The 26,106-nt window shown below is 40.1% G+C and overlaps 1 protein-coding gene across 13 annotated transcripts in view; it reads right to left on the bottom strand.

Moving 5' to 3' along the window:
* Positions 1 to 26,106, bottom strand: part of ptprfa (protein tyrosine phosphatase receptor type Fa) — a 284,242-nt gene that overhangs the window by 31,227 nt on the left and 226,909 nt on the right. For 6 of the 13 annotated variants that reach the window (XM_046392938.1, XM_046392948.1, XM_046392941.1 and 3 more), the window contains 8 exons: positions 25,123 to 25,704; positions 23,318 to 23,427; positions 22,164 to 22,420; positions 20,643 to 20,724; positions 15,240 to 15,443; positions 7,077 to 7,240; positions 3,608 to 3,619; positions 1,210 to 1,319 (listed from right to left, as the gene is read on the bottom strand). In XM_046392938.1, the coding sequence (XP_046248894.1) occupies positions 1,210 to 1,319; positions 3,608 to 3,619; positions 7,077 to 7,240; positions 15,240 to 15,443; positions 20,643 to 20,724; positions 22,164 to 22,420; positions 23,318 to 23,427; positions 25,123 to 25,704 (1,521 nt within the window). The remainder of the gene's footprint in view (positions 1 to 1,209; positions 1,320 to 3,607; positions 3,620 to 7,076; positions 7,241 to 15,239; positions 15,444 to 20,642; positions 20,725 to 22,163; positions 22,421 to 23,317; positions 23,428 to 25,122; positions 25,705 to 26,106) is intronic. The other 7 variants (XM_046392942.1, XM_046392946.1, XM_046392940.1 and 4 more) reach the window with 4 other exon arrangements.

Below are 26,106 nucleotides of genomic sequence, written 5' to 3'. Positions count from 1 at the left end.
ACAGGTATAGACAGAGAATAGAAAAGAGGTTGCAGTTTTTTTAATACTAAAATTATGATGGGAGCAAAGAAAGAAGTCAGGAGTTGTTATCGTCTGTGTAGGGAAGAGGCTGAGTGGGTATGGATCAATATAGTATCTGACATCAGCATAAGAGACCACCATTTGTTGCCTTTCCAGACAACACTCACTGTTGTTTTGCTTAAAACATGACCATAAACTTTCCCTAACTTTAACCATGAAGAAGGTTCCCTAACATTAATGAAGTACTTACTATAACCCAAACCATGCTTTTTCTTCAATCCTGCCCTAGTAGTTTTTGTGCATAACCTAACCTCAATCACCTTGTAACAGTTTTGTGATTGTTTGCACAGAAAAAACAAGTGTCAGATTAGAAAATGATTCTATTCTAGAAGAAATGTTCCAGTCCTAAAATTTAGACTAGGACTAAGACACTCTCAACATAGTCAAGTCATAGTAGCTATACCTTTTTGCAAAAATACAAAAAAAGTGATAGAGATGTTTCTATCATACTTCTAGCATTCAAGTGAAGTACTACAACCTGTATTGTAGTACTTTACTTGAATGCTTTAACTTTGTAGAAGTCACTATGAGATTCTATTTTTCCTGTGTTATAACTGTTATTAATCTACACCAAATCTACGACTGGTAATCAACACAAACTCTCAAAGAAGCTGGTATTCAAATCATGACTAAATCTCAAATAATGGCTAGATAAAAAGCACTGAGAGGCTGGAAATACCTGCACTCAAGAAATTCATGTGGTCGGTACAATGTCCTTTTTCACTGCTATAATTCCATGACAACGAATTCCCTACCAATTGACAGGGAGAGATTATGGCATTTAAACCACTTGAAGGATTTTAACGTCAAAGTAGTGGGAGGTATTGACTTTCATCAACAGTTTCTTAATTTTTTGATTGAACAAACTACCATTGAAGTGAAAAGTAACTAGTGAGCAAACACTACTTTTGTTACCAATATATTAATCTTGTATTAATAGTAAATAGCATCAACAGCTAATCAAAATATGATAAAAAACTTATATAAAAGGGGATGTTATATGGAATGGCCTCTTTCCAATATAGCAGAGAAGTGGGTGAGACCACTTCTCTTTACTTTGAACGTTTAGATACTTGCTGTGGACAGTAGTATGTGTGTGTATGTGTGTGTGTGGGTGTATGTCCATGCCTTGTGTCTGATAGTTGAGTCGCCTCATCTCCACAGGATCTGACGAGTGGTCCAGCAGTGAGTCCTTGACCCCTGCTATGTGCTCATCCTTAGCTGGACATGTTCGTTTCCTGGGGGGAAAAAAGATGTGACTTGATGAGAGATGGTAACAATGTGATGAAGTTAGGACAGGTCAAAATGATGACTGAAAGTCAAATATGTAACAAATATGTAACATTTTAAAATGAAATTTTCTTTGACAGAAAGTAGAAAATAATGTAATGTATCTTTTATTGGCCCACGTTAGGATTGAGAGCAGATGATAATCCACTAGTGAAGAACTGTCATAGTGAGAAAACAAAACCTCACATACATCTCACAAATGGAAAATGTTCTCCTCCTACAGGGCATTGATTGCTTAAGGTTAGGTAATAAAATGAAATATGACAGATAGAATAATACAATATCTTCATACATACTGTGTTTTCAGTAAATTACTCATTATAATTCTCTGCCAGTATACTAATTGCTCATGTGAATATAATGCAGTCACTCAAGACTGCAAGACCAGGCAGACTAACCTGTGCACTGCCTAGACTGACTACAAGAAAGCCTACAATTTAATGTCACACACATGGATAATGGAATTGTAAATGTGCAATATCAGCAAGACACGAGAGCCTTCCTCAAGCACTCAGTGGGGCTGTGGAAAACAAATCTAGAGGGCAACTCAAAGCCAATTGCAAAAAAAATACTATCAAGAGCAGCATTTACTAAGGTGATGCACTCTCCTCACTACTGTTCTGCATCAGAATTCCTTTATTTATCCCTGGAGGGAAATTCTGGAATGCGCTTGAACCCTACACAGAGTGAGGCAGGTCCTGAGAAGTCAGCTGAACAGGAAGAACAAGGTTCGGGCCATCAACACATGGCCCTGCCAGTCATCATTGGTATAATAAGTTGATCAAAGGAGGAGATAGAGGCCAATGACATCAAGGCAAGGAGGCTCCTCACAATGCATGGAGGGATTCACTATAAGTCCAGCACCCTGAGACTGTACACTAAGCACAGCAATGGAGGTCGAGGACTCTGTCAGTCTTTCAATAAATTAATAAATTGATTGAAATCAAAGCCGCAAGCAGTCTCGATCAGGCCCTCTTGTGCCCACAGGGGTGCATCACAGTCTCAACCTGCTTGACACCAACCGGTCCATGGGGCTCTGAATTGTCATGTGGTTTGGACACTGTACAATGGTGTTCAGTGGCACAACAAATGGGGCTGTTGCCCTCTTACTTCCAGCGAAGGGAAATCTTAATGATTCAGCATACCAAGACATTTTGGACAATGCTATATTTCCAACTTTGTGGCAACTGTTTGGGGAAGGTCCTTTTTATTCCAGCATGACTGTGCCTCAGCACACAAAGCAAAGCTCCATAAAGACATGGTTGGAGTCTGGTGTGGAAGAACTTGACCAGCTTGCACAGAGCACTGACATCAACCCCATCGAAAACCTTTTGGGACGAAATCTACCAGGCCTTTCGTCCAACATCAGTGCCTGACCTCACAAATGCTCTACTGCAAAAGTTCTCACAGATAGACTCCAAAACCTTGCAGAAAGGTTTCCTAGAAGAGCAGAAACTATTGTAGCAGCAAAGCTGCCTATGCATTTAGACAAGACAACTTTAAAATGCGATGTCATTAAAGGCCTTGGTACCTTAGTACCAAGTCGTTAATCGTAAAAAAAAAGGAAAGAAGAACAGAGTACTGCTGAACCAAAGTTTTTATTGTATCACTGCAGCTGATTCTTATGACAAGAAAAATAAGCTTTTATCAGCAGTTAATTTCAGACATGAATTTTTCTAAAGAAACTAAACAAACTACAAATGAAGACAGTCAGTATGTACTATTCAGCTCAGGCAGACAAGAGAGGAGGGAAAAGGTTCTTGTGGTGTCAGTTATTGCCTTTAGGTGATTTCAGAATTGAATTTTTCAGGTCTGACATTTGTTTTGCGGGGGAAGGTGGATGTGTGTGAGTGGTTGAAAGGTGAAGAAAGAACTGAGGTAGGATTATTCTGAGGGGAAGATCAGCAGGATTTGTGAATTTAGTGCTAAGAGCTGAACAGCACAACATACGCAAACAAACAAACATGCTACATAGATATATGCTAACATACTTACACCACTGACACACAAGACACACATGCTATCAACTGAAGCTGATGTATGTCTGACAAAAAAAAAAAGCTGTCATGGTGGTGTGAGTCTGAAACTGTAACAGCAACAACGAGCATCTGTCACTTCACATCATCAGTGTCAGAAAACAGCATGTTTTACACAGAGGGAAGGACTGTAGGAGGCACGCCGACAGCTAGGGAAGAAGGTGAGGTGAAGTGGTGGCAGAACAGACCGAGGCACTAACCTTTCTTGTTTGCTGCATCCACAGAACAGGCAGACAGAAGGGAACATAAAAAGAAAGGATTAATTTACAAGTTGTTGGCAGTGAGAATGCCACACGGTGATCAGGAAGTACTGCAGAAATAGCAGATTATAGCACCCTGCTTAGTACTCCTACTCCTTCCTGTACTTCTGATCCACAACCAGCTCAGCAGCTTCCATTTCCAGCTTGTGAAAATATCAGCATCATACCCACTACATGCTACATGTATCATTTGATAGTCAGATGATTAGTGTGTGTGTGTGTGTGTGTGTGTGTGTGTGCACGTTCTTTATTATCCATACTATCATTTTAATGTCCATGCTGTCACTTTGCTATCCATACTGCCGCTTTAATATCCATAAAGTTCACTCTGCACTGTCCAATGTCCATATTGTCTTGTCTGTCCCCTATGTTTATACCTCATGTTTAAATGGGTGTATTTTTATTTTTATTTATATTTCTCGATTTTTTTATACTCACTATGTGTACTCTTACTATATAGCACCAACATTCTGGAGCATTTTGTTTCATGGCACTGTGTACTACACATACATGGTTGTACTGGTAATAAAAACTCCTTGACCTTGACTTACATGTCCATGTCCACACTGCAAATGAAAAAGAGCAAAAACTCCACTGTACAAGATGGTACTGTGCGAAAAGGGAGGGCTAATCCACAGTTTGTTCTGGGTGAAAATGTATGTCTATGCTTAGCTGAGGTTAGTCTTTGGCAGTCAGAGTTACACAAATCAAACAAAAAGGTACAGTCTTCAAGGAACATTCCTTATTTGCGTTCCAGTGTTCTTGCTGTGCCTCAGCACAAGAGCAGTAAAATGTGTGAAACTGAGCGACAAGCTGTATTTTGGTTTCTGGAGCTTTCAGAGGAAATCAGCGGAATCTGCTGTGTCTTTGTGAAAATACTTCAGAAACATATGATATGAACCATTTTCTGTCTAGGGAGGGAGTCTAGAGATTCAAGTTTTGTACTCAGGAGTCTGAAGCATCTCTCTCTCTCTCTCTCTGGCACACACACAGTCTGTGAGTAATTGCCTAGCTAGAGCTAACATCTGTACTTTTTGCAGCATTCAGCAGATTAGTTATTTATTTATTTAGCCTTGTTTTTTTAATCCTACTGTCACTCAAAATCCCTTTTACAGGGGAGTCCTGGCCAAGAATGCATAAAATTCACATAAAAGGACAAACAGCAGGCTTAAAAAACAAAACTGTAAAACTGTAAATTCTAATAAAATATAGTGATACTTAAGATTTTACGCTTACATATGCCAACAGCAGACTTACTGGGTATTCCTTGTACTGGATTATACAATTTAAACAAGTTTCAAGTTCAGTGTCAACAGGTTTCCTGCAATAAATGGAAACTACTGGCTGCCTGGAAGACAAGGAAACACATCAACAATCTACAATACTGTGTATCTTTTGGAAAATATTGGCCTATAATGTAATGCATATTTCATTTATCAGAATTTAATCAATAATAATAAAACCATTCACTTGGTCTTAGAAAGTGATTTTGATTTTAGTTGCCATTGCTCTCCTCCATAATATGAATATTACTGAGCAAAAGCAGCAGGAATGATAAGAAATGACAACATTAATGTGATTTGAGCAGAGCAGCAGTCATATGGAAGCCACTGTCAACTCAGCAGCTCCAGATGTTTGACCCAAGCACAGCAAAGCACAAAAATGAACTGTTAGCCTGGAAGAACAGGGCTGTGGGTACTCACGGCTACTTCCTCCCATATGGCATGGAGGACCTTTGCCTTCAGGCTTGCTCAGCCAAGGTGACTTTATGTCTCTACTAAAATACTCCACTCTGACCATTTCTTGGTGCCCGACTCTTGCTAAATGTTCTTTGTCATCTGCTGCGCTGAAGAAAATGCTCCAGGTCTCTTTCTGGACTCACTCAGATGGATGATATGAGGAAGAACACAATGAACATGTGCTGCCTTCAAGGTACACTGAAACTATTCCTTTTATTTTTATAACAGATGACCCAAAAGAAACATTTTTAAGCTAACACTGCTGCTGAGCTTAACTTACAATGAGTAGGAGAGTGCAGTTTTTTTGTTTACAGCTGATAATTCTGATCTTTTATCCACAGTCACAGGTTTGGTTTGAGAAGGGGGCTATTTCCTGAATTTCAATACATTTAATCAACTAAGCAAATGCTATAAAGAGTACTGTCCTTCAATCTCTGATGTTCAAAACGGTGCATTTTAATTGGAATAATAACTGGTAACTGTTAACAACAATTGCATAAAATATTTACCCAGAAACAAGAGAGGGGAAGCTGTCAGACTTTCAGACTGCTTTATCTTGAAGAAAATAGTCTACTAGACGGCGTAGAGCAGCACCACATTTATCTTTAATTTCTGCCTTACTTGTGAGATTCATTGGGCAAAAGGGTCGAATCAAAAAGGCTTGTACTGGAGCCAACTGCGGTCAAGAATTTAGATACCAAATTATTAGAGTAAAGAAAATATTAGTAACACTGTGGAGACCTTTGTGTATTAAAAGATGAACCGTAAGGTTCAGCACTCTTTAACACCTCATAATTTGCTAATGTTTCTGTATGCATGCTCACAGATTTTTGACAGCATACTGCATGTTATGTACACAAGGTGTCACAAAAGAGGGTGGGACATCCACTTTCTGACCAATCAGCATCTTAGGAATCACAGCGTACTTCACAGTTAGCCAGTCAAAGTTGTAAACCCTGATCGGGCTCAGCACTCTGATCTTGATTGCACTCAGTCCTTGTACATTCAGAGCACTGTTAACCATGAATTATGGATACCACCAAGCTTCTACAACCACCAATAAATCAACAAAATACATGAACTTATGTCTGATGTAACATTTTTGTACACTTAAAATAAACAATATCTATGTGGCATTTAGCACTGAAAACGCTGCATGAAACTCAGACGTAAAGATCCATCCATCCATCCATTTTCTATACTGCTTATCCGTCAGGGTGGCGGGGGAGCTGGAGCCTATCCCAGCTGACTACGGGCGAGAGGCGGGGTACACCCTGGACTGGTCGCCAGTCAATCGCAGGGCCAACACACAAAGACAAACAATCACACACTCTCACACTCACACCTAGGGACAATGTAGAGTAGCCAATTAACCTAATGTGCATGTTTTTGGTATTGTGGGAGGAAGCCGGAGTACCCGGAAAAAACCCACGCAGGCACAGGGAGAACATGCAAACTCCACATAGAAGGGCCCAGATCGGGATTCGAACCTGGAACCCTCTTGCTATGAGGCGACAGTGCTAACCACTGCACCACCGTGCCGCCCCCAGACGTAATGATGCTGTAATTATTTGCAAAAAACAAACAAACAAACACTGGCTAATGGAAGCTTCACGTCAACAACACCAAGTATCTATCGTAACATATGTCTTCTGTTTTGTCAGACTCACCTCTTGAAGAGCAGAATAGCAATGACTATGATGATGATGAGAATGACAGCCAGGACCGGACCCATCACCCACAGCATCTCGGGGTCCTCAGTTTGTTGGGTCACCCCACTATGGAGCTTCACGGTGATGGGTTCAGAGAAAGGGCTGGCTGCGAACATCCTCTGCTGCAAATGACCACAGGATGATCCAGAATCATTTCACAGTCATAAAATGTGATAACATTGCATTCTAAATACATATACATTTGTATGGAGTTGGTCCTCCCTTTGCATCTATAAAGGCTTCCACTCTTCTTTGGAGGGTTTCCGTGGGAATTTTTGTCCATTCATGCTGTCGAGCATTTGTGAGATCAGACACTGATGTTGGACAAAAAGTCCTGGCTTGCAAATTCCATTCCAGTAAGGAGATTTTGTCAGAAAGTTGTCATTACAAATTGGGGCTTTAAGTAAGGCGCATAGCCCAACCCCTTGAAAAACTGCCCCATATCATTATTATCCCTCCTCAAGGTATTGAACACAAATTGCTATGTGTGAGTGTTCGTGTGAATGATGAGGTTGTGGCACCTTGTGTGAGTGAATGTGTGTGTGAATGGGTGAATGCTTGGCTCATGCCGTAAAGCGCTTTGATTGGTCAGACTAGAGGAGTACTACACAGGCTTTTACAGTCAATCTGGTTGCTCTTATGTTGTCTGTCTGTTGTCTGTTCCATTCAGCATTAAGAAACTAAATTAAGGCATTATTTTATCTTTGTATTACTATAAACAAACCCACAAAGTATCTAAACAAATCATTTTATCCATCATCAATAAATTTATTGATTTATAAGTATTACAAATAGAACAAGCAGCTTACTTTAGCTTGTAGACTAGGGCCATAAAACTGTCTTTCAAAAGTCACTTGCTGTTGCAGTGACTGACATATCTGCAATGGACATATCATTTAGCCATATAGTTATGAAATAACTGCATGACTGCATTCACAATCTCTGCAGGGTAGCTCTTTGTTACGTGGATCTTGTCTGTCAGCTTGACTGTTTGTGTGACTTTTTCACCATATTGCCATATATATATATATATATATGCTTTGCAAAACAGTGATCTTATGTTACTTGATGCTACAGTGCCAGCAACTTGATAGGTTAGGGAAATGCCTTGATTACTATGACCACTGTCACAACGCGACATTCTGTTTGTTGTTTATTGCTTTCCAACAACAAAACAGTATGGAAGGTACTGAGAAAATTCTAACCTCTGGTCAGTAATCAACATAAAATAAGAATAAAAATGAACAGGAGTCGCAATTAACAAGTAACTCACATTTTTTTTCATTTAAACATAGAATAGAAACACAATATCCATTTTGCTACCATCGGTTGCTTCTCAAAAGAGAACTCCAGTCATTTAATATTTCACTTCAGTCAGTCTCCTGAAAGATAGATTAACAAAGCAGTGGTCAAAGTGGAACATGGAATATTCTGACATTTAGTAGCATAGTTCAAAATCTAAAGCTACTGATTCCTAAATTTTCTATCAATTTGTTAGACCCCCCCTGCCAATGACGCATGCATATTTGAAAACTCCACAGCCCCAATTTGTAATGACAACTTTCTGATATTAATGTGTAATTTCATCCACAGCCACAGAGTACATTATGTGGCTACTGTCACAAGCTGAGTAGTACCCTTCCTGAGTAGTAAATGTGGGTAAGGACTACATTTAAGTTCCCACAGATGTTGCAGTAAGGACCTACTTCGAAAACTCTTCTGGTGCAGGGGCTAGGAGTGGGTATGTGCAGCGTTAGAGGAATATAAAAAGAAAAATATCATTGCATCATCAACTTTTAAAGAAAGCTATTTTAGTTCTAATTTTACTTTTTCCATGAAAAACCTGTCCTTCCTGATGAAGTGAGTTGCACATTTGCAAGCAACTGGATATTGGCAACACAGCAGGCCAACATTAAACAGGAGTTATGTGGCTCAATTTGCAAGGCTTAATTCACTTTAAGTAACTGTGCTGCTTGTCATTTAATGTTGTGTGAGACAAGCGCAGCTAGGAGGACTGTGTTAGTGAATGAGACTATAAATAATCCTGAAAATGGGCTCTGGCTGTACAAGGCAACAGCAGTTCCAGCTTCGGCTGCAGCACCTCTGGGTGAAAGCTATAAACACAGCTGAAAAACGCTGCTTACTGAAACAATGTCTGTGACCTGTGACCAGTTTTGTTTCCTTATTGATTCATTCATTTCAACACATTTTTCACACATTTGTTTTATTTGACACATTTACTCTAACATCCATTATGTTGTAATATCAGAACGGGCAGCCACAGATGATTTGTACATTAACTTTGTGGCTGTAAGAGATTTGCTGAACATTTGTATTGATGTGCAATGCTAAAATGAAACAAATGAATCCGACATGCCATGGTCTTTGACCCTTGTAAACGCATACATACCAAAAATCTCTTTCTTTATCTGGATAAATGTGATGGTTCACTTTGCATTCCAGATGAAATCCAGTATCACATCTTCCACAATAATCACATTAAATAAATAAAATTAAACTAAAAAAAAAATGAAAAAAAACCCAGATTGAATCTGATTGTATTTTCCATATTTTGATTAGAAAATCATTACATTTTGTAATTAATGCATTGTAGCCAAAACTTTAATGTAAAGGTAGAGAAAACATGATTTTAAAAAGCACATTTTTGCATATCTATCTACATACCAATTAGCCACAACATTAACACCACTGACAGGTGTAGTGAATACAATTAACCACGTTTACAATGCAATGTTCTGCAGGGAAACATGGGTTCTGGCAATCATGTGGATGTTCTTTGACACACATCACCCACCTATGCATTGCAGACCAAATACATCCCCTCCCTATGGCAACAGCTCTTCCTGTCAGGAGCAACCTCCCCCCAGATGGACAGTGCACCTTCTCACATTTTGAAAACAGCTCAAGAATCTGTCAAGGACCACAACAACATTTCCAGATCCCAATCTGATTGAGAATCAGTCGGTCCTGGCAGATGGCCGCCCATCTTGAGCCGGGGTCTGCTCCGAGGTTTCTGCCCTCTAAAAGGCAGTTTTTCCTCACCACTGTCTCCAAGTGCTTGCTCAAGGGGGAATGTTGGGCTCTCTGTATTACAATTTAATTAAAGAGTTTGGTCTAGACCTGCTCTAATTGGAAAGTGTCATGAGATAACTTTTGTTGTGAATTGGTGCTATATAAATAAACTGAATTGAATTGAATTGAATTGAGTGTTCCTTTGGGTCCTGTGCATTGAGTGTGGGGCCTTCCACCAGAACACACCCATCCCTCCTCACACATGTCTTATTTCAACAGGAATCACTTCCAAAGGTCATTCACATTGAGTAAAAGTTTATTTTGAATTTTGGATATAATCGCAGTGAGAATTTCTTTCACCTTTTGAATGTAGTTTGCCTGATGTCAGACAGAATTGTCAACTGGTCAGATTTGAACATCTGGACCCAGACAAGAATGTGGTGCCTCCAAAAATGAGGGTAAAGGCAGATGGACAAATAAGATGAAAGAAATGGTAATTAAAGGGACACTTTTAATGTGAAACCATGAATGCCACACAGTTTTGGATGGGTTATTTCAAAATGGCGCTCCAAGTTACACTTAAAACTGGAATGGATTTGGTTGGACACAGAGGGTTGGATCAGTGGGGGAAAAATAAAAAATAAAAAAAGTTTATTTTTCTTAAAATTTTCTATGCTCATCTTGTATGGCTTGGACTGGCACTGACCCTTTAAATATTTTATTAATTATTAATTAATTTTCCTCAACATAGGGGAATTCAGTTTTTATTTTTTGAGCACTATATGTTAACTAGCATGTCTCTACTTCAAGAGAGGGCAGTATTGCCAGATTCACCAATATTTAGAAATTTCTTTTTTTTTTAATCACCCCAATTATCCTCCACAAGCCCACTATGAATTTTACCTACCTAAAAGCATTGTGGTGACGCAAAAAACATGTAACACCACACTACGTTTGGGTAGGTCCTGTTTGTAGCTTTTACTGTACTACATTTCATGATACCTTTGTAATGTACATGAGTAGCTGAGTGGTTGTCATCCACTCAGCGTGCACCAGTTGGCAACTGGATTTCTCCAAGCTTACCCTCCCACAGCCAACCGTCTCGTTTCCTCTGTCCTGTACACCCCCTTTCCTAATAACCTGAGCACAGTTCCAAACACATTCCCGCTGCTGGTTTCCACTGATCGATAGCTGTGCTGATAACATGGCATCAAGAGAAGATGCAATTCTTTTTTTGTCAGAAAGTGATAAAAGAGTCCTAACAAATAAGTCATTTAGAATATAGAGTAGCCACTGTGGGAGGAAGCTGGACTACCCGGAGAAAACCAATGCAGGCACAGGGAGAACATACAAACTCCACACAGAAGGGCCCAGAGCGGGAGTCCAACCTGGAAGCCTGTTGCTATGAGGCAACAGTGCTAACCACGGCACTTCATTTTTGATTTCGATTTTATGTAGTTTTCATATCCATCTGTACAGTGGAGAATAATAATTTAAGTAAGTACCACAGACCCAGGCCCCACCATCAATGCACAGGACCCAAAGGAGCCAACATTCCAAATACCGGTGACCAGGGACCTACTAAATATTAAACAGGTGGACTTAATGTTGTGGCTGATCAGTGTATTTTTGAAAAATGACAGTTTTCAGGCTTTTAGGTGACACAAAAGCATATTCTAAAGGCCTTCTAGACAATCTTGGGGGAAATTTGGAAGTGATCAATCTTAGCGGCACCACCAAACACAGACAGCAATCCTTCAAGGGTGAAAAAGGTACTAATGAAAGGTGGGTTGTGCAAAGCATTGGGAAGATACACAGTTTGCTATTGTTTCTATTGTCCATAAGCTCCTCCAAAAAAAGAGCTCATGAACAATAAAATAAGCAGAAAAAATGTGGGATTCTAATGTATTTTGACAACTCTGTTATTTCCCACAACTCCGAAGAGTTCCACTTCAGCCAAAGCCTTCTGCTCACAGTTCATCCAGCAGTGGCAAACTGGATGCTATCCAGGAGGCTCAATGCACTTCCCACAATCCCCAGTCCCCTCTGCACTGCCATCCTTCTCTCCTTTTCTCTTTTCTTTCACAAAGTGCATCATCCCTCCTACATTAGAATCTCATGCCAGCATCCAAACCATTCTCTCTTCAATGATTGTAGCATTTCTCGCCTTTCAAATATGTCTGTGCACCCCACGACCAGTCTTATTCCCCTCATTAAGCTCCCTCCCTTCTCTCGCCACCTCTCACTCTCCTCACCTCTCTGTTACTCCCTCGGGGCTCTGCGTTCAGGGGGAGGTGCCATTCCCATTCCCTGCTTGCTACTCCCCCCCCCCGAACTCCCTCTGCTGTAAGTGATCACACTGTTTATATGGCCTTTTTCTTTAATCCAATTTCACGTGTCCCAGCATGTTTACCAGCATGTTTACCCCCCGTTTTCAGTCCTACTTTCCCCATCTCACCTTGCCTCTTGCCTCTACACTGCCAGTAGATTTGCAGTAGAAGTAAAAGCTAAGCTTGCTTCCCCTGTTTTCAATGAATGTGATTAGGTTTCTATTTTTGTACAGGCTTGAATCACATTCCACCGAGTGTCATTTACCGAATCTGGGCTGTGCTGCTCTTTTCTTAACACAATGAAACAAGTTTTGTTCAAGGCTACTAAAGGTGAAAGCAACTGTAATGTTCTGTTTGAATGACCTCTGAATGCTTGTTTAATTGATTTAACTTGAAAAATTTGTCGGAACATGTTAAAAGGTAGATAAAGAGGTATTCAAATTATGAGCCCAGTCCTTCTTGTGATAAACTACCAACAGTCTTTGATGAAGTTCCAGGAACCAAGGAGCCATATCAGCTGAAATCAGAAGCTATACTGAGAGCCAGAAGTCTATTTTGCAAATTCCTCTTATTGTTTGAACAACACCTAAGGGTTGCGTTAACCCATTAGGCTCCAAAGGTGTCCTATTTACATTTTCAAATCTGTGATGACAGCACATAGGCAAATCTGAGGCAGAAAATGCCATGCTTTGGAAGCAAGATGCCTGTGAGTGACAGCAGGGAACATGGCTTCACTGCCTGAGAAATATACCTGCAGATGAATGCATTACTCAAGGATGTGACTCACATCACAGCGATCTGCCTGGCATGTATGCACTATTGCCTGAGGGGCGGCGCTTTTGTTCCATAGATAGAAAACACTGGGGAGAAAAAAACTCCATTCACAAAGCGCTCTGCTCTGTTTATTCAGCAATTCAAGGCCTTTGGAAAATGTATCGAAGGCGTTCTGCATAAGTACTAGAATACAACCCACAGGGTAGAAAGGAAGTTTTTACATAATTTTATGAGAGCTATTTATCAGAACGTTTATAAAGGCCACAAATATCGGCCATCCCCTGGTCCTCTAGTTTTTTGATTTATTAAAGAGCAAGAGGTGTCAAGCACAGCCTTGGTCTTGGTGAAATTTTCCACTGTACTTCTGCATTCAATGCAGATTGTAAATTAGCTTAATCCAGTCTAATTCTCAGCTTTGCTTCTCTCTCACACTGTTAGTTGTAGCCTCTGTATTTTACTGCTGTAGGAATGCCGGAGGGCTATATGACATTAAACAACTGGTGCTAGGTTGCTCAGGACAGTCCCCATCTGTCAGTTTGTTTTAACACAGCATGGTTCGGCCCAGGTACCACTGGCCAGGGGCACCAATGAAGAAAATAACAACACCATCAGGGTTGTTATAAAAATAGATGCTTTACAAATTAAACAAGGTTTTAACCCTGAATTGGTTGTCCCTGAGTTATTTTAGAATCAGAATTTTACTTGAGTGGCTGTGGTTTGACATTGAGCTTGAGCATTATCACAACGATTGAGTAATGCTCTGAATAATCCACAATTTGGCTGCTGGATTTCAGCAGGATTAGACTGGTCAGCTGCATGTAGGCTGGGCAGTTTTGATTACTGCTCTCAAAGATCTGTTAGGAACTGTAGTGAGATTATTTAATATTACTGCGGATGTATTTATAGAGGTCATTTTGTAGTATAGTACTATGGTATATATTGTGGCTGACTGTATTCTTGACTCAGACTACATTGAGATACAAATAAGAAATAAAACTGAACCTCACTGCAAAACAGACCAGACTGTCCACATCTCTGAAAGCATTCTGGTTTTGTATTATTCTTTCTTTATTCTTGTTTTCCATTGAAATTAGAATTGCTGAAAGTGCTGTTGTCTTACTTTTCTTTGGCATTTGTCTTGAGGGTGGTATGACATGTGAATGAAATGGTTGCATGTACACTTTCAGGTGAGCACCACATTGTGACTGGTCCATTGAGCAACAGTGTGAGCATTAATGTAATACGTCTTGGGCTTCTCTGTAAATGTACCCATCTGGGGTATGCACAGACCAACTTTATAAAAGGGGGGAAAAACACTCACAGATCATAAGAAATAATTCACTTAATGTTAATGCAGGTTTGAGAAATAAATTAAGGGTAAATAAAATGTGCAAATAGCAAGTAGAAAAAAATGTAAATGCAAACTATTAAGAGGTATCGTATCTCATTCTGGAAGTTTTGTATACAGTACATAAGTTAATCACTTTTGGTTAATGTACATATTTTTTTCCATACAATTTTTATTTTACATCTTTTTGCTCTGGAAACATAAATGACATTATCATGCTTTGGCTTCTTGCTGTCAAGAAGGCCCTTTGTTGCTCAAATTTCAGCTTTTCAGCTATGCTGCTTGCTAGTCATTCTGACTGACTTCAGAACTGGCTGAAATATTCAAACTTCACAAACTGAACATTGTGATTAAACACCGGAGGTTACGAAAAACTTCATCTTGTTTTTGTGACATCCACTCACTCTGTTTCACACTGGTTCTGATTACTGCCTTGTGTTTGCACAGTGCCTAGCCAGAGTCTTGTGACTTTCAAAACTGAACCAATATATAGCTATACTGTAAAGTATGTCTACACCATAGAAGGAAGAGTTGCCCTTGTTTTAAAACATGTAATTAAGCTGTGCCATTGAATCTTTTAAAATGGATAAAGGGTGTTTACATGGTAAAAATAAATACAGGACAGAGGTCACTCACAGCGTCATGGTCCATCAGATCGGCCAGAACAAAACAAAGATATTGCTGCTGGCCAGGGAGAGGTTGGTTGTAGTAGTCACTGTATTTCCTCTCGTCACCCAGAGTGAAGATCTCAGGCAGAGTGTCCAGCTTAGCAGCTATGGAGGGCTGCAGGAGGTCCTGGCTCTTTTTCTGCTGACTGCCGGTGGCACCAGCCTCCAGGAGCTGGTGGAATGACAACATAACACAAGAGACTTTGAGATGGGCATATTGTGTGGTAGCATAACACAATGACAAACTGATCTTTGTAGGCGAGGGTTTCTTTCTTTTGTACCTCACTCCACACAGAAGTCAGAGGATAATGACATTCTTTCCATTTTCTATTTCTATTCCTTTTTTCTGTTTTATTGATTCATTTCCTTCCCCATGGACTTTTGGTGTTGCCACTCATTTTTCAATATTACAGTTCTTTACCAAACATCCCTGACTGCTTAGCTAATATAGCGTAAACATCACTAGTTGCATTAAAACAAGCAACAGCTAAATGTAAAAAAAAAATGTATTTATATTATTTTATATATATTTATGTATAGCATTGCTGTTGTGATGTGTGGTGTATGTGATGTGTGGCTAATGGATCAAGGAGCGGACCACAGCAATATCCCAGAACAAGGCCCAGTAACCATCACGATGTTCAGACTCCATGTGGTCAAGGTCTACTGGCTAAAGAAGCTAACTGCACTCCATGAACACCTAGCAGCTAAAAGGAACCAGCTGCTGATGGATGGGACTCACCCATAGAGATGAACCTAGGAAGGACAGTCCTGATCATAAAGGATCCTCAGAAGGGAGCAATTCCATCCAATTACCAGTCAATAACCTGCCTCTGCATGACCTGGAAGCTCCTGTGAGGCATCATTTTTCAAGATTCAAGATTTTGAAGACTTTTATGCGGGGGGGGGGGAGTCAGCTTTGCACATGACCACCTCCTTGGTTTTTCTGGTGTTGAGGGTGAGATTGCTGCTGACACACCACTCTGTCAGCTGCTAGACCTCATCTCTGTAGGCTGTGTCATCATCCTTTGTGATGAGCCCCACCAGAGGCGTGTCATTGGTGAATTTTATGATGGTGTTGAAGGGGTGTGTGGGAGTGAAGTCAAGGGTGTAGATGGTGTACAGGAGAGGGCTCAGCACACAGCCCTGTGGAGAGCCACTGCTGAGCGTCAGGGTGAATGATCTCCTGTTTCTTGACAGACTGTGGATGATCTGTGAGGAAGTTTTTGATCCAGGAGCATGTGGTGGTGGGGAAATTCAAGTCGACCAGCAAGGCTATGAGGATATCCGGGATGATGGTGTTAAAGGCCGAGCTGAAGTCGATGAAAAGCATCCTTACTGAGGTGCCAGGATTCTCCAGGTGGTTGTATCCAATGTTGCACAGTTCCAGGTAGCTGTAGGTGAGTATTACTCTGCAGTAGTCCGTAAAAAGAAGGAAAAATACAAAAAAAGTGGTAGAGATCAGTAGGTACACGGCTCAATACATGAGTAGAGCCTAGAAAGTTACCATCAAGTGTCGAATATACCAAGGTGATGCTCTATCCCCGCTGCTGTTCTGCATAAGCCTGAACCCCCCCAGCCAGATTATCACAAAGAATATTACAGATACTACAGATAAGTGGGGCAACTATCAGTCACCTCCTCTACATGGATAACATCAAGCTGTATGCCAAGAGTGTTGCTGATCCACATCACCAGGATCTACAGCAAAGACACTGGAATGTCATTCGAGGGAAGATGATCAGAACCAAGGGGACTGAACGACCAACATTAGGCAACATCATAGATGTTCAGGACAGCTACTAATACCTTGGGATCCTGCAGGCAAATGGAAACTATGAAGAGGCCACAAGGAAGTCATCCACAGTCAAATACCTAAATAGAGTGAGGCAGGTCCTGAGAGGTCAGCTGAATAGGAGGAAAAGAACCAGGCCATCAACACATATGCCCTGCCAGTCATCAGATATCCCACTGGCATAATAATTTGGCCAAAGGAGGAGATAGAAGCCACTGACACCAAGACAAGAAGCTCCTTATGATGCATGGAGGGTTTCATCCCAAGTCCAGCACCTTAAGACTGTGCACTAAGCAGAACGAGGGAGGCCGAGAACTAGCGAGTGTCAGAGCCACTGTCCAGGATGAAACAACAAACATCCAGGAATACATCAGGAATATGCTCTCCAGAGATGAAGAGCTAAGTGTATACCTCAGGCAGCAGAAACCAAGCAATAATGAGGAGCAAGAGGATGAACCATCATGGAGCAACAAGCCCTTGCATGGCATGTATCACCGACAGATAGAAGAAGCGGCTGATATCAAGAAATCTTTCCAATGGCAGGAAGAGGCTGGATGGAAGGGCAGCACAGAAATGCTAATCATGGCAGCACAAGAAGAGGCACTCAGTAAAGATCGCCAGACAGGACCACAGGTCCAGGCTATGCAAAGATGCCCCTGAGATAATTCAGTACAAAACAGCAGGTAAGATGCAGACAAGAACAGTATACCTGGAATGCCACAACCAAGAGGCTGGCATAGTATACAGGAACATCTGTGCTGAGTATGGACTATATGTCCAAAGTTCAGAATGGAGGAGCTCTCATAAGGTGGTTGCGATTGACAAAGTTAAGTTCCCGTGGGACTTCCAGATCCAGACTGACACACTGTAGCCAAGACCACAGGAGCATAACTGGCAGATTAGTAAAAGCTCACCTGCTACTTAATAATACATAATCAAATTAATATCTTTATATGAACTATATAAGTCTGAAGTTTACCAACCAGCTGTGGCTTTACACCTTTACTGATGCATTTCTCAAACAGCACCACCTGCTTACATTACAACACTTAACCAAAATTAAAGAGATAAAATTGATCAGGAGTAACGTGTCCATAATGAAAAGGTGGAAAAGAGGCTCTTGATCTCTATAGTCATTTTCACAATGCAAAAGGGACCATAATTAATGACAAACTATATTAATAACTGTTATGTTAGTGTGGTTCCAGCTGCACAAGCTTCCCAGTCAGTAAAACTAAATTTCTTGGGAATCCAGTGCCATTGCTCATTGGAGGCTTCTCATGTAATGAACACCAAAAGTATCCTTTTCACTTGTAGGTTAGGAAGCACATTGAGGTGAAAGACTAAAACTATGGCTCATAGATTTTTATTGACAGCTATACAATAATATACACAGTTGGAGGAAAATGACACTTCTTCAGAGCTGTTGCCAGTATAAACTGAAACCTGATGATTATGGTGACATCTTGCCTTCCTTAGTGGTTGTTTTACATTTCAAAAACAGAGATGATTTAGCACTTCATCTTCTAGTTCTGCAGAGTAAAGATAAACATATTCCAAAGAGGTGATTTAAGACTGTCGTAATGCAAACAGAATACTAGAACTTGTGTTAAAGACGCTTTTCATATTCATCAAGAGCCAAATTCAGGTCACCCAGTGAATAAATGCTACCCTCAAACTATTTTTGAATTATTCTCTCAATATGCCATTTCCTTCTGAAGCCAGTTCCCTCATAAATAACAACTTTCTTTTAACTTAGCATTAACCTGCTCTGCCTGGCCCTTCATTTACACAAGGGCCAAGCAGAGGACTTGAAATCATACACTCTGCCTACTGGGAGGTGCAGGACTGTTTGTTCCAAGGGCCAAACGTACACATTTTGTAATGGAGTTGCACTTGGGATCATAGAGAACACACAGCAATGCCAATCAATCAAAAGTTAATTGGATAATGACATGGCTTACTAATGGAGGTGTCATTCAGTCAACAGTATCTCTGTAGAACACATTGACAAGTACTGTTATCAAGATGTGGTGGCAGAATGTCTTTTGACACGAACAGTCAAGGGCCTTAAAGGCTTGACTGACCACATGGCATTTTATTTAGAGACTAGATCATCTTGAAATTCCCCCTTTATGAGCACTTTTGTACATTACCCTAAAACTCGGAAACAACCAACTCAATTATAAGGAATTTTTTGTTGATATTGTTGCTTCTCAAAAGTAAAATCCTGGAACTGATCCTGTTTTGTGCCAGCAAAACGGCAGTTCAGGATCAGGATCCACCAGTTTGTGCATGTGCAATTCACAATTTTTTTTACGTTCCCATTGTACGTACTAAACATATCATGCTAAATGACCAACTGTGTACACTTGACATCTAATGGCCAGACTACCATGAATATTCTGGGTGCTCAGATCATGAAGCCTCTTAATGAAATCATACCTTAATTTAAAAATTTAAGTTCATACCTTAATTTAAAACTTCCAGTTGCATGCAATGTATTGCATATTGTAAAAATACAGATCGCTCCAACAAACTTTTAAGAAGAATCTGATGTAACCCGACCACTTCTGTATATCAACCTCACAGAGCTGGTTAATTTAAACAAAGCCACATAAAACAAAATCGAAAGAGAACTGAGAGGCTGTCTTACGCTCACACGATTTTTGGATCAGACCATGGCAATGATACCTCAAAAACTGCCAAGGCGACCCTAAATTACAATACTTGATCCCCATTTATCTTACTTATCAACATCTATTTTATAATTTCATTTTGATTTCATTTAATGCCCTACCAGGACAACAATACACAGTCATGCACAAGGCATAAGTGCCACTATATGCAATTCTGACCACTGCAAAGATTGGTAATGGATATTAAGGAAATGTGTCCCCTTGTTTTCATGTACTTTCATGTACTGTAAAGATTGACATTTAGTGGCTTGAATGCTGCAGAAAAGGTAGCAATGTCTTGCAAATGTAGCAAAGAAGCTGCTAAGCACGGATGTATGAAAATGGAAGCAGCATTCAACACTGAGTGTTGCACAAAGTTGTGTAAATGCATTGTTTTAAACTGATGAATGCCAACTGTTAATACGCAGCTGCTCTTGTTGAAGCTGATCATTTGAATAATGAATGTTCCCAATGCTTTTTAAACGCCTACCTGTTCTTCTCCAGTTGTTAGATTTCTTTTAAATGAAAGTCAAGTGTACTATAGGAGTAAAAAGAGGAAAAACAAACTTCTAGAAAGATAGAAGAAAAAAAATCTAAATATGCACTGATGGTACAAGAGGTTCTTGCATGCAGTAGCAATGTTTTATTGTGAGAAACACTGAATTTAAACAGTTTAAACTGTTTCTTTGGAAGGAAAGGGTATCTTTAACCATAACCACTGCATGCCTAACTTCCTAATCTCTAACCTAACAAAAAATAAAGTGTTAAAATAGTCTTAAAATGGAAAACAGATAAACATCTGTTTTGAAGCAGCTACAAGGGACCTGTCGCTCCAAATGGGTGGTGATTTGAACAGATTTCCCCTTATTAAATGACTAATGTAAGCACGTCCACTCACCTCATATATGTCCATGTCTTCAGGGTTCTCCCATCTTTTGAGTGAAGCCAAGGTGACAGGGACAACCACTATGTAGTACCATCTGTACCAAACAGAAACACAACTGCATTATATGCCTATACAGTGTACACATACACTATATAGACAAAAGTATCCTCTTAATGGGGCTGTTTTCCAGAGGTTGGGCTAGGCCCTTATTGCCAGTAACAGGAAATCTTAATGCTTCAGCATACCAAGACATTTTGGACAATGCTATGCTTCCATCTTTGTGGCCACAGTTTGGGAAAAACCCTTTTCTATCCCAGCATGACTGTGCGCAAGTGCACAAAGCAAAGTCCATAAAGACATGGTTTAATGTGGAAGAACTTGACTGGCCCGTACAGAGCCCTGACCTCAACCCCATCGAACACCTTTGGGATGAACTGGAATGGAGATTGCAAGACAGGCCTTTTTGTCCAACACCGGTGCCTGACCTTAGTATTGCTCTACTGCATGAAAGGGCAAAAATTCCCACAGAAACACTCCAAAATCTCATGGAAAGTCTTGGCAGAAGAGTGGAAGCTGCTATAGCTGTGAAACTGTCTATGTATTTAGAATGATATGTCATTAAAGTCCCTGTTGGTGTAATGGTCAGGTGGCTGAACACTTCTTTTTTTGTACATATAGTACATACAAAATACACAGAGCTTTAATGGGGATTCTGTTTCCTTTCCAGCCTCTTTTCTATTTGCTCTGAACATTTTATATTTGATATCTACTCATCCCTTCTCCTAAACACCAATGGGATAAGTACAGCATTGGGAACGATAAAAAGGTCTTGTCTGTGCGTTCATATAGAAATGGTATTTATTTTGTCTTTTCTCCATCAGCCTCACTTTTAGAGCTTATTTGTGGGAGGTTTATTCAGAGAAACAAATGCTTGAAATACAAAAAAAGTTTAGGTCATTCAGAGTACCTGTCTTCTTTTTCTTGGTTGGGTGAAAATAAAAGATAACTTTTTCCTAAACTGCAGCCTTTGAATTGAGACTCTTTTTGTTGATGAATTCTATTTTTAAAGCTCAAACCTTAAATAGAATAGAATTGCTTTCTGGTACCAGGAGAGAGCTCAGGAGTGGCATTGGGGTTATAGGTAATATATAAGTTGGAATTACTGTATAGTTGGGTTGTGGGACTGAATGCTTTGCTTACTCTTGAAGTTACTCTGACCTTAAAGAACACTCTGCTGCAGCTGATAATTGGCTAATTGGATAATTATACATACACACACACACATCTCTCTCTCTCTCTCTCTGAACTAAAAAATATAGTATACCAAAACAAACAATTCAAAGTTATGATTATTAAAACTCAAATATCTCAGTACTTTAAATTCAGTGGTGTTACTATTGCTTGCCTCCATACAAAGCCAGAGGAGAGAAGGCATTTCAGAGCCATCAATCATGAAACAGGAACTGAAATCACTCTGACTCCCTATTTATTTATTTAGCAGTATATTGCCTCAGACAAACAAACAGCACAGACCTTATAGGGGCTCCAGCAGGGGCGCTTGGAAGACTAATGGTCACTCTGCCACCCTCATCCACATCGTGTTGATATCGAGTTGGTTTCATCTTCAGCAGGTCTGGAGCTGTTCGGATAGAAACCTGCTGCTGGAGGCCACCGGCACTGTTCCCCCGGCTCATTAAGACGAAGGAATAATCAGTATCTGGTTGCAGCTGTGTGATCAACTTCCTCTTCAGGTTGCCTGGAACTTCCACACTCTGCTGATTGTACAGGATCTGATAAAGTGTCACCGTAAAGCGACACGTTAATGATTGCCTATTCATCCCTTTTACTCACTGTCTTCTGACCTCATAGGAATAGGTCAACATCCGGTGAAGTACAATTATTCCCTTTCTCTACAAGAGTTATGTAACAAGACTGACTCCACTCTGCATGCTAACTGTGAAGCCTAAGTCAGCAGCCATTTAGCTTAGCTTGGTATGAACACAGGAAGCAATGGGACACAGCGAGTCTGGCTTTATGTAAAGTGAAAAAAATACACATACCAAAACCCCTAAAGCTCGCTGATTAACACGCTGTATGGAGTTGTGTCTCGTTTAACCCTTACACGACCAGAAATGTAAAATGTAAAAAAAAAAAAAAAACCTTTAGATCTTGGGTGGATGATACTGCATGTTCACTCTGCACAGAGCTATGCCCCCTCCCTTCCTGTCTTTATGCTATGGTCGACGCAGGCGATTTACAACTGTGTGCTATTAAAAACTTATTGCATGGTGCCTACTGGGTGTGAACTTGAGGTCGGCAGAAGTTCTGAACGCATTACCTTTCCTTTAAAGATGTTTGCAAGGAAATACATAATGTACATGACATGAAAATGACTTCAGTCTCATCTTTGGAAAGACAGTGATTAAGTGCATTAAGCAAAAACACTGATATTTATTTATTTGTTATTCTGTATAAAAGTTTTAATTAGTATTTATATGTTCATTGTTTAAACTATTTAGAGCTCCAATTCACCTTGTTGTATTTGCTTTACAGTACTGTGAACATAGACCACTTGGTCCTCAATTATACATAGAAAGCTCCTTCTGTTGTTACAGAAAATACAGTAGCTGAATTATCTCTTTTAGCGCTGCAGCTGCTGTCTGGGTGGAAGCGTGGGCTGGTCTCACCTTGAGAGGCACTTGAGATTTGAAGGATTCTGGCACTTCCCAGGTCAGCAGAACAGAAGTTTTCATCACAGCCTTCACACCAAAGTTCTTGGTGAACACTGAGGGAAGATCTAGATGATTATTAGGTGGTTAATTTCACTTCAGACATGACTGAGACGGTTCACAGTTACAGAGGTGGTGCACAAAGCAAGACAATGAGAAAATAAAAAGGTATATTTTATCTAAAATGAGAAAACAATGTGTAAACCTTTCACTAATATTGATCAAAAGGACAGCACAGATTTTATTTTCTGGATCTGTTGACCAGTATCAATTATATGAATTAAATCTGCTCAATATTTCCAAAATAATTGAAGGTTTGATAACAAATGTATATGTTATGTCACCACCTCTGAAGTTCCCTTCAGCTCTATGGATGACTTGAGCATCTTTCAGCTCATTTGGTGTCTGAATGAGACTCTTTGCTTTAGGTCCCTCAGTCGTACTGTTTTACTCTCCCTGTACAGGTTCTGCTAGCGCACACTGGAGAAATACTCAATGCAAGATAAGAGTAGATGGTAATATGGTGAGACGAAGTGACTAAGTATTGTTTACAGAGTAGAAAAGTAACAAACGGTGACGGATAATAACATTATCTACTTCTGAATGTTGATTTAATTTGATTTCTTGAAATAAGACTGGAACTTGATCAATATGCATTGTTTTATTTGAGCTGGTTAATTAGTAAAGCAAACATCACTGACGCTGCCTTTAGTGTCTGAACCCTTTGCACAGGACAGGAAGAGTGCTGCTATTTGAGTAAAAATCTCTAACTACTAGTTACACACACACACACACACACCAAAACAGAAATTAACTTTGTAATACATGTAATTTCTTGGTGTCATTTTTTTCCATGTAATTAATTTTAGATATACTGTAATTACACAGGAATAATACTAATCCAGTTATAAGAGCCCTAAGAACATTTTCCCTCCTTCAAGAACCTGGGTTTGTGAGAGGAAAAATAACCTGCTCACCTGTTGATTAAAGTGTTTAAAATGAAAGGTGTATCAATTAGTGTACAAGAAATGGACCACCTAGCTAAGCTGGCTAAAAGTTCAAAATCCATACAAGCTAACATTAACACCACCAGTGTTTAGGCTCTGGAGTGGAAGTCTTGTTCATCAGAGTTTCCTGCGGTGATCTACTTCCTGCAGGGGTCCAAGTGCCAAAGTCTATTTTGCTCTTCACAATAAATTCATTTATCTAATTCACTTTTCTTTCTTATTAATCTCTCCCGACTGAAATCGCTGTCACTGGATGCTGAAACTGTTTAGCATATTTATGTACCTCATTCTAAAATTAACACCATGTTTAAAGTGATGAAATTTAATAATTGGGATGTTTTTATTGCTTTTTTTGGAACATCAGACGTTTAATGGATATTAACTTTTTCTCTCTTTCAGAAGCTCTCTTCTCCATTTCATTTGTAGTTGCTTTTAAAGGGGATGGAAGGAGCTGCTGTGGGTGAAGCTCACTCCACCTACTGTTTCTGTAGCCCTCATAATAATCCGAATAATTCTTCAGACTGTCTTTCCAGTCATGCCAAGCTGTGTCTGTAGTTACCAAAATCACAGAAAAATGCTGGTCGGGTCAGGCCCTTGTGCTTCTGAACCTGGAGATGTTATTTGTGTTTGTGTTTCTGCATTCTAACTACATAGAACCCTAAACTCCACATCATGGAGCCATGTAGATTGTGGAGTCAAGATGAATTTAAAGTAAGCTGTCTACAAGCACAATTCAGCACAGATAAAGAGCCTCACCTGGCATGGAGGTGGACATGGTTCTGCTCTGAATGCTGGGGCTGATAGGCCCTCCCCCTTTGCTGGTGAAAGCTTGGACTCTGATGTCATAGGTTGTGTCAGGCTGCAAACCTTGGATGGTCATCTGTGTCTCTGTAGTACTGTTGGTGTTGTTGTGCTGGCTATTGATATCTCGGTATACCACCATATACTTGACAATCTTCCCGTTCCTGTCGGCCAGAGGAGGGGGGGCCCAGGCCAGCTTGGTGGAGGTTGCAGTGAGGCCTATGACACTCAGATTCTGCGGGTAGCTGCTGGGAATGTCTTCAGGGGTGCTGATCTCCTTTATATACTCCTCCCCATTACCTGCTTGGTTTTTGGCACATAATTTAAAGATGTAGGTGGCTCCCTTGTGGAGACCAGTAACTGTGAAGTGATCATCTGTCTGTCTGAAGTCTCTGATAATGAAAACATCCTCCTCTGCTCTCTTGTACTGCAGTTGGTATCCCACATGCTCCCCCACCATTTCCTTAGGGGGCTGCCACTGGATCAGGGCTGTGTTCCCGATTGTGGTGCTGATCATCATAGTGGGCTTGCCAGGCACTGAAAGACAGTAACTTTTCTCTGATATTGCACCATCTTGATTAATTGAAAACTGCTATACGATTAATTTATGAAACACTAGAACCAAACTCATCCTAAATGCATCCCAGTTTAGTTGCATTACTGCTGCTGGAGACTGGAGACTGATTACAGGTAAGCTAAAAATATTGACATTTTTAATTATTTCATCTGCAAGTGTATCTATATAGCAAAGTTTAGGTCTAACATGCCTGGAGAAAAAAGCCGAAAAAGAAAAAATTGTTGTGTTATCTCTGAATTTATCTATTTCTGTTTCATGCAAAAACCCAAGGCAAACATATCTCAGTACTGTCACACTTGGTTAGGTTGAATGGACCCTGGTATGTTTACTCAGTTAGTACGGTTTGTTTGGTTTGTTCGACA

Source organism: Scatophagus argus, chromosome 6 (assembly GCF_020382885.2).
Source record: "Scatophagus argus isolate fScaArg1 chromosome 6, fScaArg1.pri, whole genome shotgun sequence".
Taxonomy (NCBI): domain Eukaryota; kingdom Metazoa; phylum Chordata; class Actinopteri; family Scatophagidae; genus Scatophagus; species Scatophagus argus.
The sequence above is the reverse complement of the archived record's forward strand: the minus strand, read 5'-3'. Positions and strand labels throughout refer to the sequence as shown.